The sequence below is a fragment of the Bos mutus genome, chromosome 27 (genome assembly GCF_027580195.1).
Source record: "Bos mutus isolate GX-2022 chromosome 27, NWIPB_WYAK_1.1, whole genome shotgun sequence".
Taxonomy (NCBI): Eukaryota; Metazoa; Chordata; class Mammalia; order Artiodactyla; family Bovidae; genus Bos; species Bos mutus.
The window spans coordinates 9,033,775-9,050,362 of record NC_091643.1 but is presented as its reverse complement, the minus strand read 5'-3'; the positions used below and the strand labels follow the sequence as shown (position 1 = coordinate 9,050,362).

General features: G+C 54.7%; 1 protein-coding gene across 2 annotated transcripts in view; it reads left to right on the top strand.

Annotated features, from left to right (window-relative positions):
• Positions 1–16,000, top strand: part of GPAT4 (glycerol-3-phosphate acyltransferase 4) — a 31,464-nt gene extending 15,464 nt beyond the window's left edge. The window contains exons 2-13 of one of the 2 annotated variants that reach the window (XM_070364365.1): positions 3,899–4,013; positions 6,845–6,914; positions 7,046–7,346; positions 8,029–8,103; positions 8,855–8,944; positions 9,081–9,174; positions 9,825–9,940; positions 10,664–10,719; positions 11,112–11,197; positions 14,356–14,484; positions 14,568–14,647; positions 14,827–16,000. In XM_070364365.1, the coding sequence (XP_070220466.1) occupies positions 6,860–6,914; positions 7,046–7,346; positions 8,029–8,103; positions 8,855–8,944; positions 9,081–9,174; positions 9,825–9,940; positions 10,664–10,719; positions 11,112–11,197; positions 14,356–14,484; positions 14,568–14,647; positions 14,827–14,935 (1,191 nt within the window). In that variant the 5' untranslated portion in view covers positions 3,899–4,013; positions 6,845–6,859 and the 3' untranslated portion in view covers positions 14,936–16,000. The remainder of the gene's footprint in view (positions 1–3,898; positions 4,014–6,844; positions 6,915–7,045; positions 7,347–8,028; positions 8,104–8,854; positions 8,945–9,080; positions 9,175–9,824; positions 9,941–10,663; positions 10,720–11,111; positions 11,198–14,355; positions 14,485–14,567; positions 14,648–14,826) is intronic. The other variant, XM_070364364.1, reaches the window with a different exon arrangement.
• The last annotated feature ends 588 nt before the right edge of the window (positions 16,001–16,588 follow it).

Below are 16,588 nucleotides of genomic sequence, written 5' to 3'. Positions count from 1 at the left end.
TGCACTCGTAATAGTGAAAAGACTGCAGGTGTATTTGTTCAGGTAGTATCTTATAGTTCAGAATACTTTCACTTGCTGTCCTTTGGTTCTCTGTAGTTCTGCAGTGGACCAGGGTGTCTTATCAACGACAGATTTTATCAGTGAAGAAATAGTGATTCAGAAAGATGAAGTGAGCCAGATGAAATGCTCCATTAGAGCAAAAAATATTTCTACATATATTATTGAATCTTGTGTTTTGATATTTAATGTTTGTGTAAGAATATAACTTTTTCACGTTTAAAAAATTGAGGTGAAATTGACACCACAGAAAATTAACCATTTTAAAGGGAACAGTTCATCGGCGTTTCCCGTAGTCACAGGGTTGTATGACTGCCACTCTGTGAAGTTCCACGGCCTCTTCGTTAGTCCAGAAGGAAACCCATGTTCATTAAGCAGCTGCGTTTCTGTCTCCTCCCCGCAACCCCCGGCATCTGGCAGCCGTGAATCTGTGGTCTGTCTCTGGATTTACCTGCTCTGGGTATTTCCTGTTAACGAAATGCTATAAAGTGTGCTCTCCTGTGAGTGCTCTTGTGCAGTGTAACTTTGTAACACGTGTCAGTACTTTGGTCTTCGTGGCTGAGTAATATCCCACCGTGTGTTTGTACTATGACGTGCTCACCCACTCCTCCACTGATGGGCTGTTCGCCGCCTTTAGGCTCTTGTCCGTAGTGAGCTATGGTGTGCTTGTACTTACTTGAGCACTCGCGTTTGGTACGAAGATTTCTGAGCACTCCATATGGTCTCTGGGGGTGTCTGCTACTCAGAGAATGCTCTGAGACCAGCAGTCAAGTGTCACCTAAGACATTGGAAATGCAGGCCTACTAATTAGCATCTGTACTCCAAGAAGCCCAGGTGCACAGTAAAGCTTGAGAAGTGGCAATCCAGTCAGTCATTAGTATTTGTTTTACTTAATTATGAAATGTAATCTTCTTGAACTTTAGTCCAAGAAAGTCTTCAGTAGAACCCAGGGTTCCTGTGAACCAAGTAACTGCCCACACCCACTTGCTCCTGGAAACCGTGCATTGGTATGGAGCGAGTCAGGCAGCTGATAGCTTCACGGTCATGGCAAGCTTTTATTCAGGTTTATTTAAGCAAGCATAGACCTACGGGAATCCTTATTTTTAAAACAGAAAAATAGGAATAATCAGATCAGAGTCCTTTTGTAGTAGCTAAATTCTTAAAATTTGGGTCACTTTGGGTGAAGAAGACCTAGAATCTATGTACATTCCCTATTCCATTTTGAAAACGTCTCCTCAAATCAGTATTTTAAAGTTCCATGGGACAGGTATTCCTGAGCCGTCAGAGACTGCTGACCACATCTTGAAAATTACTGGAAATGGAAGTCTTGTATGCGTGTTTGTGTGTGTGTGTGTGCACGCTCATTGGTGACCTCAATATTTCAGATGTCAGGATCTCAGTTTGTACCTTGTATTTCCTGGAGGTGTGTGTCAGGCACTCGGAGGGTTCTGGGTATCCCAGGGCTCCTGTCCTGTCGAGCTTCCTGGATGATGACGACCACTTGGCTGTGAGCCCAAGTAAGGGGTGGCTGAGGAAGGGCTGATGTGCACCAGCAGGGGCAGCAGGCGGTTCTGCAAGAGTGGTCCTTTCTCACCATCTGAGCAGGGTTGTTGCTGTGATTTGATCTTGGTGGACATTAAGAACTGAATGCCATTTTTATCAGCAGGAGTGTGAAATACAAGTTGGATTTGGCCAAACTGATTTTAGATCTTGGAAATCCATCTGTGTATCCATGTATACATCTAAAATACACCTGAACTTGTGGGTGCTTTTAATAAAGACAGCACCTTTAGTTGCCTTTTTTATCATCTTCATCCCTTCATAAGCTGGGGTGCTCTGTGTGATTTTGCAGTTGGAAGGAGGCTTAGAGATCATCTTCATTTTGTGGGTCTCTTCCCAACTACGCATCTGAATCACCTGGGGAACATTTAAAAAATAACTTGTTTGGGAGCACTTGACTACCCCCTGGAAATTCTGGTCTAACTGGTTTTGGTGGGCATTTAAAAAAAGCTCCCCCAGTGACTCTTAACATCTACCATCGTGAGGTGGAATCTGATTGACTTCCTCCAGAGTGGGACCCTGCCGTGGTGAATGTTTCTAACCTACAGAACATGGTGGCCTTGGCTCTGTGTGACCTGTGAGGTTAGGGTGGAGCAACAGCACAGCTCCCATCTGACTCTGGAGACTTGCCCTGGAGCCCAGCCGCCACGCCACGAGGAAGCCCAGGCCCCATGTGGAGTTCTAGCTCCCAGTTCTGGGGAGGCTGTGATGACAGGCTGATGGCACCAGCCACCACCCTCGGGAGCCCACGGGCCTTCATGGAGTTTCAGCCCCTGCCTTCAGCCTCCACCAGCCCATGCCAGACCCTGTGCGGTTTGCAGATTCAAGAGCAGAGTAAACGGTGGTGGTGTTTTAAGCCAGTGAGTTACGGGGTGGTCTGTTCCACAGCACTAGATAACCAGACAAATAACAATAGTTTTGTGTTACCTTTTGGTTGTGGTAATATTTTATGGCAGTCTTAGCAGCCTGTGCATATAATTTTATGTCTACATTTTCTTTTACAATCTTATCAGCCAGTTGTTTTGCACATTTTACTAGATAATCTTCATAAAGATGAATCAAGCTATTGTCTGGTAGCCTGCACAGTATAAACACCCGTGCTTTTGGAGGACCCGAGTCGGTGCAGCTGGTCTCCCATGATGGCTCACCTCTCCGCATACCTTGGTGTACCTGCCCAGGGGCTGGAGGGATGCGTAGTTGGTGTCTTTCCTCCTGGAGGACAGCTTGCAGGTCCTGTTAACACTGAGTGGAAATGCTTTAGTTTTCTTAATGTTTGAGCTTCAGGTTTATTACACAGCACAATGGTGGTGATATTGTTTGGGGTACAATTCCTAGAAGTGGACTTTGAACTCAGTTGAGAATGATTTGGGAAAGGAGTGAAGAAAGTCTGTATATAAAGGAGAAATATGAGGGTGGGAAAATGACTTGAGTTTTTTGCCCGATGTGAAGGGATTGACCAGGTCAGAGGAGGCGGCTGTCCTGTGCTTTGACATCAGGCTGCATGGCAGAACTGGTTGGAAACCAGTGATGGAGGTGAGCAGGTCAGAGAGGCTGGACAGGCAGTGGCACTGTGGTGGGTAGGCGCGACCCTTTTGACGGTTTTCTTACCAACTGTGAAACTTGACCTAAGTCCTCAGACGTGGCAGTCTGCTTCCTCCAGGGAGTGGGAGCGTGGTGCATGCCTCCTTCACGTGGTACAGGTCCAAGAGGGGATGTGTGTCAGCGGCACCCCCTTCCTGCCCCCATGGGAAGGGTGATTCCAGTGTGACTGGGGGGAAGTAGCTCAAAGGACGAACGGAAGGAGGTGAGAGAGAGATTACGGCGGGGAGGGTGCTCAGAAGTGGTTTTGGAGACCTTGATGAAGAGAAACCTTGGTCATTGGTGAATTAAACCCAGTCCTTATTGACTGCCTACTAAGTGCCGCACGGCACTTGATCAGACTCCGCTGCCCCGCACGTCTGGGTGGATTCTGGCTTCTGCCCTCTGAGGCAGCTATAGTTGAGTAGGAAAGACTGATGTCTGCCTACAGAACCGATTCAGAATGTGATACCAGTTAAAATATGCGGGTAGGGATGAGCTCTGATTGCAGGAGTTGGGAAAGTACCGTTTCATCTAAGATTTGGCATTTGAATGGATTTACAAAGGAAGCAGTGCTCTAGGAATGCAGTAGGTAGAGGCGGGAAGGGGCAGTCTGGTTTAGAGACAGCGCCTGGTTCAGGAGAGGAGAGCCATCGGGTTCCTGGAGGGGCTGAGGTAGCTTATAAAACCGGCTGTTCTTTAGGCTTTGAGAAGCCATTGAAAAGCCCCTGAAGGCCCAGGCCAGGGGAGGAGACCAGTGTGCGTCATTTGGCTTGGAGGGAGGAAGGAGCACGGTGGGACCTGTCACACCTGTGTAGGTAAGAGAGGACGGTGGTGGCCTGACTCAGGCAGCTGGGGAGGAAGTGTCCGGGGTGGGCTGAAGGACTGGGTGGACAGATGGGCAGCTTGGGTATCCCAGGAGGAGGGTGGGTGAGGGGGGAGCACGGTGGGGTCCGGGCGTGTGCATTTGCCTCTCCCTCTCACACCAGATGTGAGGGCGGAGGGGTGCAGACACGTGGTCGCGACCAGCAGGTGATCGAAACGTGAGGTGTGAAGTCAGGATTGTGAATTTGATGGCAGCTACCAAGTTATTCCCTCATAGCTCAGTTGGTAAAGAATCTGCCTGCAATGAAGGAGACCCTGATTCGATTGCTGGGTCAGGAAGATCCTCTGAAGAAGGGAAAGGCTACCCATTCCAATAGTCTGGCCTGGAGAATCCCATGGACTGTATAGTCTGCGGGGTCGCAAAGATTCAGACACTTTATCACTCACTGAGTGATTCTAGCCAAAGCAGGGATGGAAGAGAGACTTGTTAAAAGATGCTATCTCTGCCGGGGAAGTGGGAGAGGGTGGGGTGCTGGGAGCCTGGCTTCTCTGGGGGCTGATTCTTGGGCATCCACAGTCCAGTCGAGGAAGGTGCGGTGCGGGCCGGCTGGAGAAGAGGGGAGGTCTCACTGAGACGAGGCTGCAGGGGCTGTCTGGCCTTCCCCGGGTGCTGGGCTTCTGAGCAGCAGCGCAGCAGAGTGACTAACCAGCAAAGATGCACCCGTCACCCCGCCCACCTTCTAAGGGTCTGGCCTGCCTGACCTGCCGAGAGCTGTCTTGGGTTTGGTTGACAGGGCAGCCTGTCTGTGTCCCTAACAGTCTCTGTACAGGAGAAGCTGAGAAGGGAATAATTAAGTAACGTGACCCTGAACAGGGACTCAAGTGGCATGTTGGATCAAGGGAAGGAAGAGGAGATTTTGGGGAAATGAGCTCTGGACCTGGGGTTCTCACTCTCATTCTGGATATCTGCACACGCTACTTCTTAAAAGTGAGGCTCAGAGAAGCCAGGCGTGCCATTCTCAGATGGTGCTGATGCCAGCACCCCTCCCAAGTCCCTGCGCCTGGCGAAGCAGCGGTCACCAGGTGCCGGTCCCAGGCGGCCCCCGCCCCACCCTCTGCCCCGCTCTGCTGACTTCATCCTTCACACAGACGCGTTTTGTGATGTCCCCGAAGTTTGGAAAAGCAAAGCTAGAAGTACAAAGCAGGAGGACAGGGGTGTTTACCGTGGAGCCAGAAGCCGCAGGCTCGCCGAACCAGCATCTTTCCAGTTAAAGCAGAAACCACAGCCTTCTGGAACTTTGCATCCTAAGTTGGTGCTCACAGATGTCTGTTCTGGTGCTCCGGTGGCCTGAGGGCATGTGCTCCCTACCTGTTACAGTCCAAGCCAGGCGTCAGCACCGAGGTTCTTTGACTCGGGCTTCAGCACCGAGGCAGTCTGGGCCAGAATGGAGACATTCTGGGCGATCGAGCTGTGTCTTTGTACCAGGCTTGCCCCTTAATCGCCTCTTCCCTAGATGGCATTCTCAGATGGGAGTTCATCTTCCTGCACTAAAGCAGTTACATTTACATTTTCTTCTAGGAAAAACGTCCCCCGCGCCAGAATCCATCAGGGGCTAAGAACCTGACGGGTCGTGTGCGTTTTCCCGCCTCAGACCTTAGCGTGGGTGGCTCTGTAAGCGGCCCGTCTTCTCTGGACCGTGGCATCTGAGAGGTTTCCACACGTGGTCAGATTGCTGATGAGGCGCACGCTCTGCTGCTCGCTCCGCCACCCCGCTCACGCTTCAGGCTCTGCCAGCAGGGTCTCACAGAGGCTTTGGGCTCTATGGATTCCGCAGCATCGTGGAAGGACAGGGTTCTTCTCTCTCTTGCGTAACTGTGGAGACGGAAGTTTGAAAGGACACCTTTAGAATGGCAGTTCTATGTCCTTGCTCGTCGCCATCCCGTTGCTGGGCAGGCGGGAGCTGGGGTGCTCGCCCCTCCCTGCTGCTAGTAGGAGCCGCCCAGCCCCGGGTTCTCAGGTGGCACTTAAAAGGGTTCTGATGAAGGGCGAGGGGAAGAGAATCTTCCCTGCAGTCCGTGTTATTTTATTAAAATGAGGGCACTGGGGGTTTGCAGTTTCCCAGAGTCTGTCACACACAGCCTCTCGTGTCCTCGTGAAGGGGAGGTTGATGTACCTTCCTCCAGTTTTGTGGATGAAAAAGACCAGCGTGATGGGATGAATTGCTGAAGGCACACAGAACTCTCAAACTTGGGATTCGAACCTAGTTTTTTTTTTCAACGCTTTTTTTTTTAATTAACACTAAGCTACTTTCAAGCTTTTTCTGTCAAATTGTGGCGTTTCCCGTTAGAGATTACTCAGAGGGTGAATGGACAGTCCACATATACATAATATTTAAATCTTTTATCAACTCAAAAGCTAAAATCGTTGCCTTCTTGGAATAACTTGGGAGGTAGGCAGTACCTTCCCAGACGCTTGGCTTAGCAGTTGGTGAAGAGCTGTCGTTTGGCAGAAACGAAGGAACCAGTGGGGTCTGTGGACAGGCGGCCGGCGGGCTCCTTCGTGACCCAGGAGGCAGAGGGGGCGTGCCCCAAGCTCTCCTGGCTCCTCAGTTCACAGCTCTTGACCGCTGGCGACGAGGCTCTCAGTCCAGGTCATCAGGGACAGGTCTGCCCGGAGGAGAGGGCTCCGAGCTTCCCCAGAGCCCTCGCTCCCGGGTGCAATCTGATCTGGGGTGACTGGGCTTGAGGCTGTCACAGACTGGAAGTGGAGGAGCCCCCCGAAAGGGGAAGGGGCTCACCCTATGTGTTGCTGTTCCCCCTGCAGTGGGCTACCTTGAGGATGGAGAGAGGAGCCAAGGAGAAGAACCACCAGCTTTACAAGCCCTACACCAATGGTAAGACAGGGCCCCGGCGCCCCCCTGACCTCCACTCCACCCCTGCTCCCTGCAGCAGGCAGGGAGTATGCCCTGGGCATTTCTGATGCCCTTCTCCCAGCAGACCACCTGATGAGACTGTTCTCTTGCAGGAATCATTGCAAAAGACCCCACGTCACTAGAGGAGGAGATCAAAGAAATCCGCCGGAGCGGGAGCAGTAAGGCCCTGGACAACACTCCCGAGTTTGAGCTCTCGGACATTTTCTATTTTTGCCGGAAAGGAATGGAGACCATCATGGACGACGAGGTGACCAAGAGGTTCTCGGCAGAGGAGCTGGAGTCCTGGAACCTGCTGAGCAGGACCAATTATAACTTCCAGTACATCAGCCTGCGGCTCACCGTGCTGTGGGGCTTGGGCGTACTCATCCGCTACTGCCTCCTGCTGCCGCTCAGGTGAGGCCCGGCCCCCACCCCGTGCTCTCACTTCAGAGGAGGGTGGTGGGCGGAGTCCTCCCATTGGCCAGGCAGTCCGGCTCTCGGAAGGGTGCTTGTCCTTTAGAAGGGTCCTGGGTTGTCTGCGTAGCAGACAGAAATAAGAAATAGTTGAGTTTCTGAAAGACAGATCGCTTGTCTGGACGGACTAAGCCCAGGGACCGGAGCCCGGTGTTCTTTGTGGCCCCTCCCCGGGCCTGGCTGGTCCTTTGCTGCAGCCTCCTCTCCAGGACAGAGGCGTATTGATCCCGGGCCTCTGTGCACAGGCTGTTCTGAGGAGGCCTTGCCGGCTGCTGGCACCTTGGACCCTACTTCCTGCTGCTTCACGGAGAAGCTGTGCTTTTGCCAGGGGTTAAAGCCAAGGGGAAGGGTGAGGCTGCAGGACAGCAGGTGCCTGAGGGCAGCACGGCCAGCCATCGGCTGCCCTATCCTTCTGGCCGCTGCCCAGTGCCTGAGGCGGGGGTGTCAGTCGGCTGAGAACCAAGTCCGTGGCACCCTGTCTTGGGACAGTGAGCGGCCCCGGTTCCCCTCTCGGCGGGAGCCCCGTGTGGGCCAGCGATGGCATCTGGCATTTTCACACATTCAAGTCTACACTTGGGGCAGGAGTTTGTCTGCTGTGTTGTAACTTGTCTTCTCGTTACAGGATAGCTCTCGCTTTCACGGGGATCAGCCTCCTGGTGGTGGGCACAACGATGGTGGGGTACCTGCCAAATGGGAGGTGAGCGGAGCGTGGGCGTCGGACTCTGCGGGTACCACAGGGGGCGTGGGGCGTGGCCCAAACCACAGGCTCTTAGATGGAGTCAGTAGCTCCATGGTAACTGACTCGGCAGCAGAGCTCTGTTCCCCCTCACTGATCTTATCTGAGACTGTTCTTTTTGCCCTCCAGCCCTCGCATTCTTCCAGTTTTAAAGACAAAACAGAGAAACCACAAAATGGTAGTGTCCAGGGCTAGCAGGCTTTACAAAGCAAGTAGTTGAGTTTTGAGCATTCTACTGTGTTGATGAATTGTTTGTTGAGAGGGTGAGAAGTGTAGGTAGGTAGGTTCTTTTTGTTTGCTTTTTCCTTTTTTTTTTTTGTTTTTTAAGAAATGGGCTCCTCCTGGGAAGTTCTGGGGCTGGCAAACCTCTCTTCTGCCCCAGCTGATGGGGAGGTTTGACTCTCTGGCCTCCGCCTGCCTCTGGCTGTCATTGGCAAAGAATCTAGGGGACTCACCTTTGCTGGAAATTCTCGGGCTGAGACTTCTGAGTCCATCACCCGCGGTGAATGTGAGCCGTTCTCATCGTTTCTTTCTTTGTCTGTAGACAGAGAGATGCTAATGCTTACCATAGACACTAATAATTATAAAAATACTTTTATATACAGTTGTGAAGGGCGCAGGCAGCAGTGGTTAGATGGTTAGACCTGGCACCCTTTGCTGACTCCCTGTGTGCGTGTAGGTAACAGCAGAGCTCTCTGTCGCATTGTCGCAGGTTCAAGGAGTTCCTGAGCAAGCACGTTCACCTCATGTGCTACCGGATTTGCGTGCGCGCTCTGACGGCCATCATCACCTACCACGACAGGTGAGGGTCCACGGGGGCTTGGGGTGGCACAGGGGGTGGCGCTGCCGGAACTTGGGGGGCTGGAGCCCCGGCCAGACGCATGTCCAGATGCATCATCTCACGCAAATTCCCATTGCTCCTTGAACCTTGTGAACAGGAAGAACCGGCCTAGAAACGGCGGCATCTGCGTGGCTAACCACACGTCACCCATTGACGTCATCATCCTGGCCAGCGACGGCTACTACGCCATGGTAAGGCCTGCCTCTGAGAGTCCTCTGGCTGGTCAGGGCTGGGAGCTCTGTCTCCAGCGGGTGAGCGGGCAAGTGTGCTTTCAGACCTGGGCCCCAGCCTAGGCTGTTGCCTTGGTTTCCGTGGCCTCAGGGGCTCCTTGGGACCTGGGTGCTGTGAGCCGAGTGGCTGAGCGTGTGGGGAAAGTGTAGGTGGGCAGTGGAAAGGGGGGTGGAGGTGGGGAGGGGGGTTTTCTTTTTTCCCCCAGACTTTATACTTTTTGTTTTGTGTTGCGGTATAGCTGATGAACAGTGTTGTGGTAGTTTCAGATGAACAGCAAAGGGGCTCAGCCATACATATACATGTATCCATCTTCCCACAAGCCCCCCGAGAGGGGATTTGAAGGGATGGGGCGCAGAGGCCTTGGAGAATCCATGCAGGGAGGGCATTTGAACATGGGGGCTCCGCTTCACGGTTCTTTGTAGGGTTTTCAGTTGCATATCTGCTATCACAGGTTAGAAGGAGAATTTAAATTCAGAGAGTCTAACTAATGGTGGTTTCTGAACAGTAAGGAACCTCTGGTTACCAGTAAAGCGTAGGGGGAGGGAGGTTGGGAATCGGGGACTTTGTGTGAGGATGGTCTCGCTCCCCTTGCCCCTTCCTCTGCGAGCAGGTGGGGCAGGTGCACGGCGGCCTCATGGGAGTCATCCAGAGAGCCATGGTCAAGGCCTGCCCCCACGTCTGGTTCGAGCGCTCCGAAGTGAAGGATCGCCACCTGGTGGCCAGAAGGTAAACAATGACACACACGCACACAGTCTGATTTTAGGGCAAGTCGTGCCTCTGGCCTTCTCCACTGAGCCCGGCTGCCTCCATATCCGAAATGTGGAATATAGAGAGTATGAAAACTCTAGTGCTGTTAACAAGTTAGTAGTGTTTTTAACCTTTTTTTTATTTAATTCCTTGAACCCATTGTCATAGCAGCCTACGAACTTTTAATGTGATTTCAAATCTCAAAGTGAGTTCACTGTCACACGTGGAAGCACACTTCCAGCAATAGAATAAAGCGCAGCTCTGTTTTCAAGGAAAATAAAAGGCAGACGCGGCACAAGTGATGGTGAGAGGCCCGCTCCCCAGGGCCAGTGGGCCGCCCGGAGTTCCCTGCGCCACGTCTTGGGGCTGCAGGCCCACCCGGCACGGCCCTAGGAAGTTGGGGCAAGCGTTTCTTGAGGCTGCTCTGGCGGGTGAGCCTGTTAGGGAGTCTCAGATCAGAGCTGCAGCGTCTACACTCAGACTCAGGCGCTTCACTCAACAGCTGTTAAATAGTAATCAACCCGGGTTCCCTGTCCTTAGGCCTTTTGTCTGTTAGATCATGGGTTTATAAAAGGGTCGTGTTCATTAGCCTGCCTTCATACCGCACCCAGCATCGCATCTAGACAGGGTATTGACACAGATGTATGGATGGTGATGGACGTGAGGCTGTCTGGCCCTCCCCTCCATTTCTCTCTTCTGCAGGCTGACCGAGCACGTGCAGGATAAAAGCAAGTTGCCCATCCTCATCTTTCCAGAGGGTAAGCTGCTGTGTGGGGAGGCCGGGCAGTTAGGGGAGTCCAGGGCTGTGTTGGAGGAACCTGTCTTCACCACCTCAGCTGGGGGCCCTTTGGGCTGGTCCTGGAACTGGAAGCTCAGGGGACTCAGTGTGGACTGCGAGTGCTGTCGTGTGGCATCCGCTCCGGACTCCCCAGGGCCCCGGGGGGTGGTCCCGTAAGGAGAAAAGAGGAAGCAGTGCAGTGGTCTGCTCGCCTCTCTCCAGCGTGTGTTCCTGCGCTGGGGAGATGACAGGCTTATCCTCTCAGAAGAGCTGTCAGAGGGCTTTTACTATTCTATTTAATCCATAAGCTATTACTGATCTCTGGGGTAAAGGACCGAAAAGAAAAGCATTTTACCCTCTTCTGCATTTTAGGAACCTGCATCAATAATACATCGGTGATGATGTTCAAAAAGGGAAGTTTCGAAATTGGAGCCACAGTTTACCCTGTTGCTATCAAGGTAGGAGCCCTCCGAGGGCCAGTGGTCATCACCGCGGCCGCTGAGAATGGGCGGCTCCAGCCCACGCCGCAGAGCATTCGGGGCTTGGCAGATCTCCCCACGTGTTCCTCTCTGTTCATAAACCCAGCAGCTCGGAAGGCACTCCACCTGAAGGGGGCTTCCTGCAGGGCGGGGACGCCCGGGGGATCTGTGCGTTTGCTTGAAGGTGCGGGTGGGTGGGCATAGGACGTGTGTCCTTGTCACTGGAGAAGGAAACGGCTCCTCTGCTTTGGCTCACGTGGCCACTCATGAAAACAAAGGGACCTCAGGAGCCTGTCCCGTCTGCCCCACCTTGCAGGAGCTTGAACCTCTGACTGTTCAGACTCGCTTAGAAAGAAGGGGCGCACTTTGCCGGGTTTCCTTTTTCCTCCTTCTCTCCCCTCCTAGCCCTTTGTGCTTATAAATAGATGTACGTTATTATTCCTAAAAGAATGCCAAGTTACTCACATTACTACCTCTAAAAATACACAGCCTTTGTCACTATGTTTAAAGTATTTAGGTTGACAGATCAGGGTAAGGGTGAGCTTGAGTCAGAGTGGTGGTTAGGATTTCATGGGCCTCGGTCGTCTGTAGGGATGGTCCTTGTTTTCACCTGGCGGCACCTGGGGAGGCGGCGTTCCCCTGGGGGAAGCGCAGGCTCCCAGGCCACGTCGCTTTCTCAGGGAGGTGACAGGCCAGGGCTGGCTGGGAACGAGCGGCTGCAGGGTGACTAATGGGTCCCAGAACCAGGGCTGCCGGGGAGTTGTTGAGGATGCTGGTCTGGAGGAACAGGAGAGGCTCTGTCCGCAGGGTCTGCCGTGGTGTGAGAATGGGGAGCGTTGCCGTGGCACACGTGCCGTCCTGCAGTGTAGCATCCTGGGAATCAGGGCCTCCCCCTGGGTGTCTGTTAAAAACCAGCTGCTGCACAGAAGCCCTTCTTCCTCGCTCCAGAGTGTTGGGCGTGTTTTTTCGGTTGCTGTGTGCACAGGCTTTCTCTAGTTGTGGTGAGCGGGGGTTCCCCTTCCTTGCGGTGTGCAGGCTTTTCACTGCAGCGCCTGCTCTTACTGCGAGCACAGGCTCTAGGTGCACGGGCGCAATAGTGGAGGCTCCCAGGCTTAGTTGCCCCGCGGCATGTGGGATCCTCCCGGACCACAGAAGTGGAGCCCGTGTTGCCTGCGTTGCCAGGTGATTCTTACCCATGGTGCCTGGAAGCCCCAGCATTGGGTCTTCGCAGCTGTGTCAGCGTCAGCTGGTGGGGCTATGCGCATGCCCATTGCTGGGCACCACGCCCACAGTTTCAGAACTTGTGTTTCGACCCCATCCTGGGTGCTGCTGGTGTTGCTGGCTGGGAATCTCAGTGAGACGCTGGCCTTGGTGTTTTCAGTGTGGACCCTTGGACAGCTGCCTCCTCTCTGGAACACAGGCACAGCTATTTTCCTCCCATCCGAGGCTGAGGAAAGCCCATGTGTGATTAAGAACTTCTGCCTCCCAAGTAGTCTTCTAGTTTTTGTAAAGCCGTCATTGGTAACCAAACTTGCATAACTTGAGCAGTTTCCAAGCGCTCCCTGCATTTCCACCAAGAGGAAGGCATTGTCTGATCTGGAGGAATGTACTGCTGATCTGAGCGTTGGCCTCGCTTTTCTCTCCACGGTGTCTGCCCAGCGTGGAGCAGAGACTCAGGCCTCAACAGAGGGCTCTCACATGTGAGGTCAGGGTTTCTCTTCGGTCCTGCTGCGTGAACTGTGGCAGTGTTTCCTTCCCATCCCACATGAGATCCGTTCTCCCACATTTCCTGGTGGTGGTGTAACGTGAGCCCAGTACGCCTTCAGGGCTACATCTCAAGTTTTTAGTTTCTATGAGTAAGCCTGAGTGCCTTCATTTCTGTAGTCGGGTCTGCAATTAGGCACAATTCTCTTAACTTTTACTCTGAGAGTCATAGAATGCAGGCTTGAAAGTCCTGAAAGAAAAGCACACAGTTCAAACCCAGTCCCCCCAAGAGTAAGTGGCTGCGCTCGGGCATCTCGGCCAGTGTCCCTTCCTGAGGACTCCAGGGGCGCCCGCTGTGGTGGCCACCGAGTCTCGTGGGGTCTCCTTTGCTTTTTCACTCGGATCCTGGGCGCTTGCACTGCAGTCACTCTCCATCTAGCGTCGCGTCTGGGAGAGCCCCAGACCCTGTGGCGGCTCAGCCCTGATCCTTCTCAGGCTTTCTCCTTGAGGACGCGGCCCTGCTCGCTGCCTCTGTGTCACCTGCCATCCCGCCTGCCCCGCTGCACTCGTGTTTGGGAGAATGTGGGTCACAGCGGTGACTGCGTCGCCCACGACATGCCCCTTGCCAGGGCCTCCACCAGAGGGGCGGGCAGGGGACAGCGTCCGATGGGCACTCCCCTGGGGAAGGCCTCTGTGCCCGGCCGCCCAGGTGGCCTCTTGGCTTCTCACGGTCAGCGAGCCCCGTGAAGGGTCAGGACAGAAGCAGAACTTCCTCGCCATCTACTCCCGGGTCTGGGCCCCAGAGGTGGGCTTTGAAGGCTGGCCGTCGCGTAAGGAGGTCTCTCTCTCTGGGGAGCTGCGTGTCGAAGTGCTTGGGAGTGTGTGACGTGACGGGAGCAGGTGTGGGCACTCTGGTGATTGTTGACTCGGGGCTGGATCTGTGGAGCCGTGGTCCTGTCCTCTGCGCGCAGGTCGGCTTGAGGACCTAAACAGTAGATGCCGGACTCCTGTGAGGGAGACAGGACGCGGCAGGGAAGAGCCACCTCCCTGCTCTGCTGAGGAGGCAGACGCTGCTGGAGGCCAGCGGTGCCCAGGGTGCGCTTACTGGGGAATGTTGGGGTCCTAAGGCGGGGAGCCGTGTCCTCCTGCTGACCTCACCCCGGCTGGGGGGCGGTGTTCGGAAAGTTTGCTGTTCACACACACACACACACACACGTAGAGCCTGTGCACACACGCACACACTGTTGATACACACAAACACGCACGCACACACTAGAGCTTGTTCACAGACCCATGCAGAGCACTGTTGACACACGCACACACGCAGCCTGTTGACATGCATACTGTTGACACACACACATATGCGCACACACTGACACACACTCTTGCACGTGTGCACGCACACACACACACCCCGCCCTGTCGCCCCGCAGTATGACCCGCAGTTCGGGGATGCCTTCTGGAACAGCAGCAAGTACGGGATGGTGACCTACCTGCTCAGGATGATGACCAGCTGGGCCATCGTCTGCAGCGTGTGGTACCTGCCCCCGATGACCAGACAGGTGGGTGCCCAGCCTGCTCCCAGGGCCCCCACACTCTGTGCCCCACGCCCAGCTCAGGGGCTGGCACACGTCCTCTCTTGCAGGCGGAGGAGGATGCGGTCCAGTTTGCCAACAGGGTGAAGTCTGCCATCGCCAGGCAGGGTGGCCTGGTGGACCTGCTGTGGTGAGTTGGGCCGGGCTCTGCTCACCGGGTCTGCGGGTGGGATTTCTGAGGCGGTTGCTGCCGGCTCACTCCGTCCACACAGACGCCCCCTCCCTGGGTGTGGGGGGTGCACAGCTGGCCGGGGGCAGGGTGGGCACGGGCTGCTGCTCAGGTGCCCAGCCCTGCCATGCTCTCGTCAGGGACGGCGGCCTGAAGCGGGAGAAGGTGAAGGACACGTTCAAGGAGGAGCAGCAGAAGCTGTACAGCAAGATGATTGTCGGCAACCACGAGGACCGGAGCCGGTCCTGAGCCCCGCCGCCGCCTGGACCGGCTCCACGCAAGGACTCCAGCGTCCGAACCGCCCAACCGCCCCGGGACGAGCCACCTCGTGTCCCTTTCCGCTGAGTCCATTGGAGGAATGCCATTAAAGTCCCTCCCCACTGAGCCCGAGCGGCCTGAGTGCTGGGTGGGAGCCCACGTCCCTGCAGGGGCCTGGGGCGCCATCTGTCTGATGCCCGTGTGCAGGGGACTTCGCCAGGCAGTGCTGCCCCAGGAGCGCCCGGCCTCGGGGCCAGACTCACGGGAGAGACTGTGTCTGCAGGGCTAGGGGAGTGCTGTTCTCCCCCCGAGGGGCCGGCGCAGCCGAGACTGGTCCCCCAGCTCAGTGGCTGCCACGCTCGTCTGCCCCAGACTGGGGGGTGGGGACGCCTGCCTCCCTGGGTTGTTGTGAAGGAAGGGCGGCCAGCCCAGTGTGGTGGTCCAGGGCCGGGAGGGGGGCGGGTGAGGGAGAGCCAGAGCCACGTCGGGGTTTGGGGTTCGTTCCTGTGAGTCAATAAAGTTGTCTTTGACGGTGACTGAATCGAGGGGTTTCTCCCTTCAACCTCTCTCCCCGAGCTGTGACCCTGAGCAGCGGGTTTCTCATCAGCGTTGTGATTCTCTGAGTTAACCAGCACGGGGGCTTGGCTTCCAGAATGGGGGCTTGCGGTGTTGATAAGAAGGTGAAGCCCCTGTCAGATGTCTGCACGTCTCTGGGTGACTTGAAATCCCCAGCACTGTTGAGATGGTGTTTCCCCCAACGTGGGTGCTGCGGGGTTGAAAGTGTGTGACGTTGCGGGGTAGGAGACGATCTGGAAGTACAAGTAGGGGGATCCATGCTGAGATCTGGGGACCAGGCGGGAGCCGGGGCGGGCAGGCATGTGGCTTCGTGCAGCCAGAAGGAAGCTGTTGGTCTCCCTTGCCCAGCTGTGGTCCCTGGAAGGCAGGTCCAAAGCCAGGCCCCTTCCCGGTGTCCACGTACTGGCTTGACTGGGTTCAGCGCTCAGGATAGAGCTGCCTCTCCCCCGACTCATCCGTCTGTCTGCGCATCTGCCCCCCCCCCCGCCCTGCACTGGCACAGCAGCCCCCGCACCTTTGGGGGCCTTGCAGCAGCTGTGGGGAGTGTCTCCTGGCCAAGCCGTCCTCTGAACTCGATGTGGGGAGGTGGTGGCTGTGGAGCCTGGCTCAGGGGACTCCAGACTAGCAGCGGCATCTCCTGTGACCTCAGTCTGACTCTCAGCCTAGCTGCCCCCTTCCTCCCTGAACAGTCTCCCGTCTCCTCCTACACATCCCCCGCCAACCAGTGAGGAGTTCTCTTTCTGCTCTATTCTTCTCAAACCAAAACACTGTTTTAACAGTAAGAACATCCTCCTATGAACTGTTGTACAAAATGCAAGAATAAATAGTGATTTTTTTAGACTCTTATAGACAGTACTGTTTGGTGGTTTAAAAGCTCTCTGGAATGATCTTCGCAAAAATCAAGTTCCCTTTTGGAAAAGCTTTCTGCCACTTAGTGCGTTTGCTTCGTGATTTTCATAGGTCCTTGGAAACATGTCGGTTTTCGTTTTCTCATGTTTTTTTCAGCACATTACTTTGTTGCTGATGACACAGCAGAGATTATTATAAGAACCTGATCTAGAATGGCTG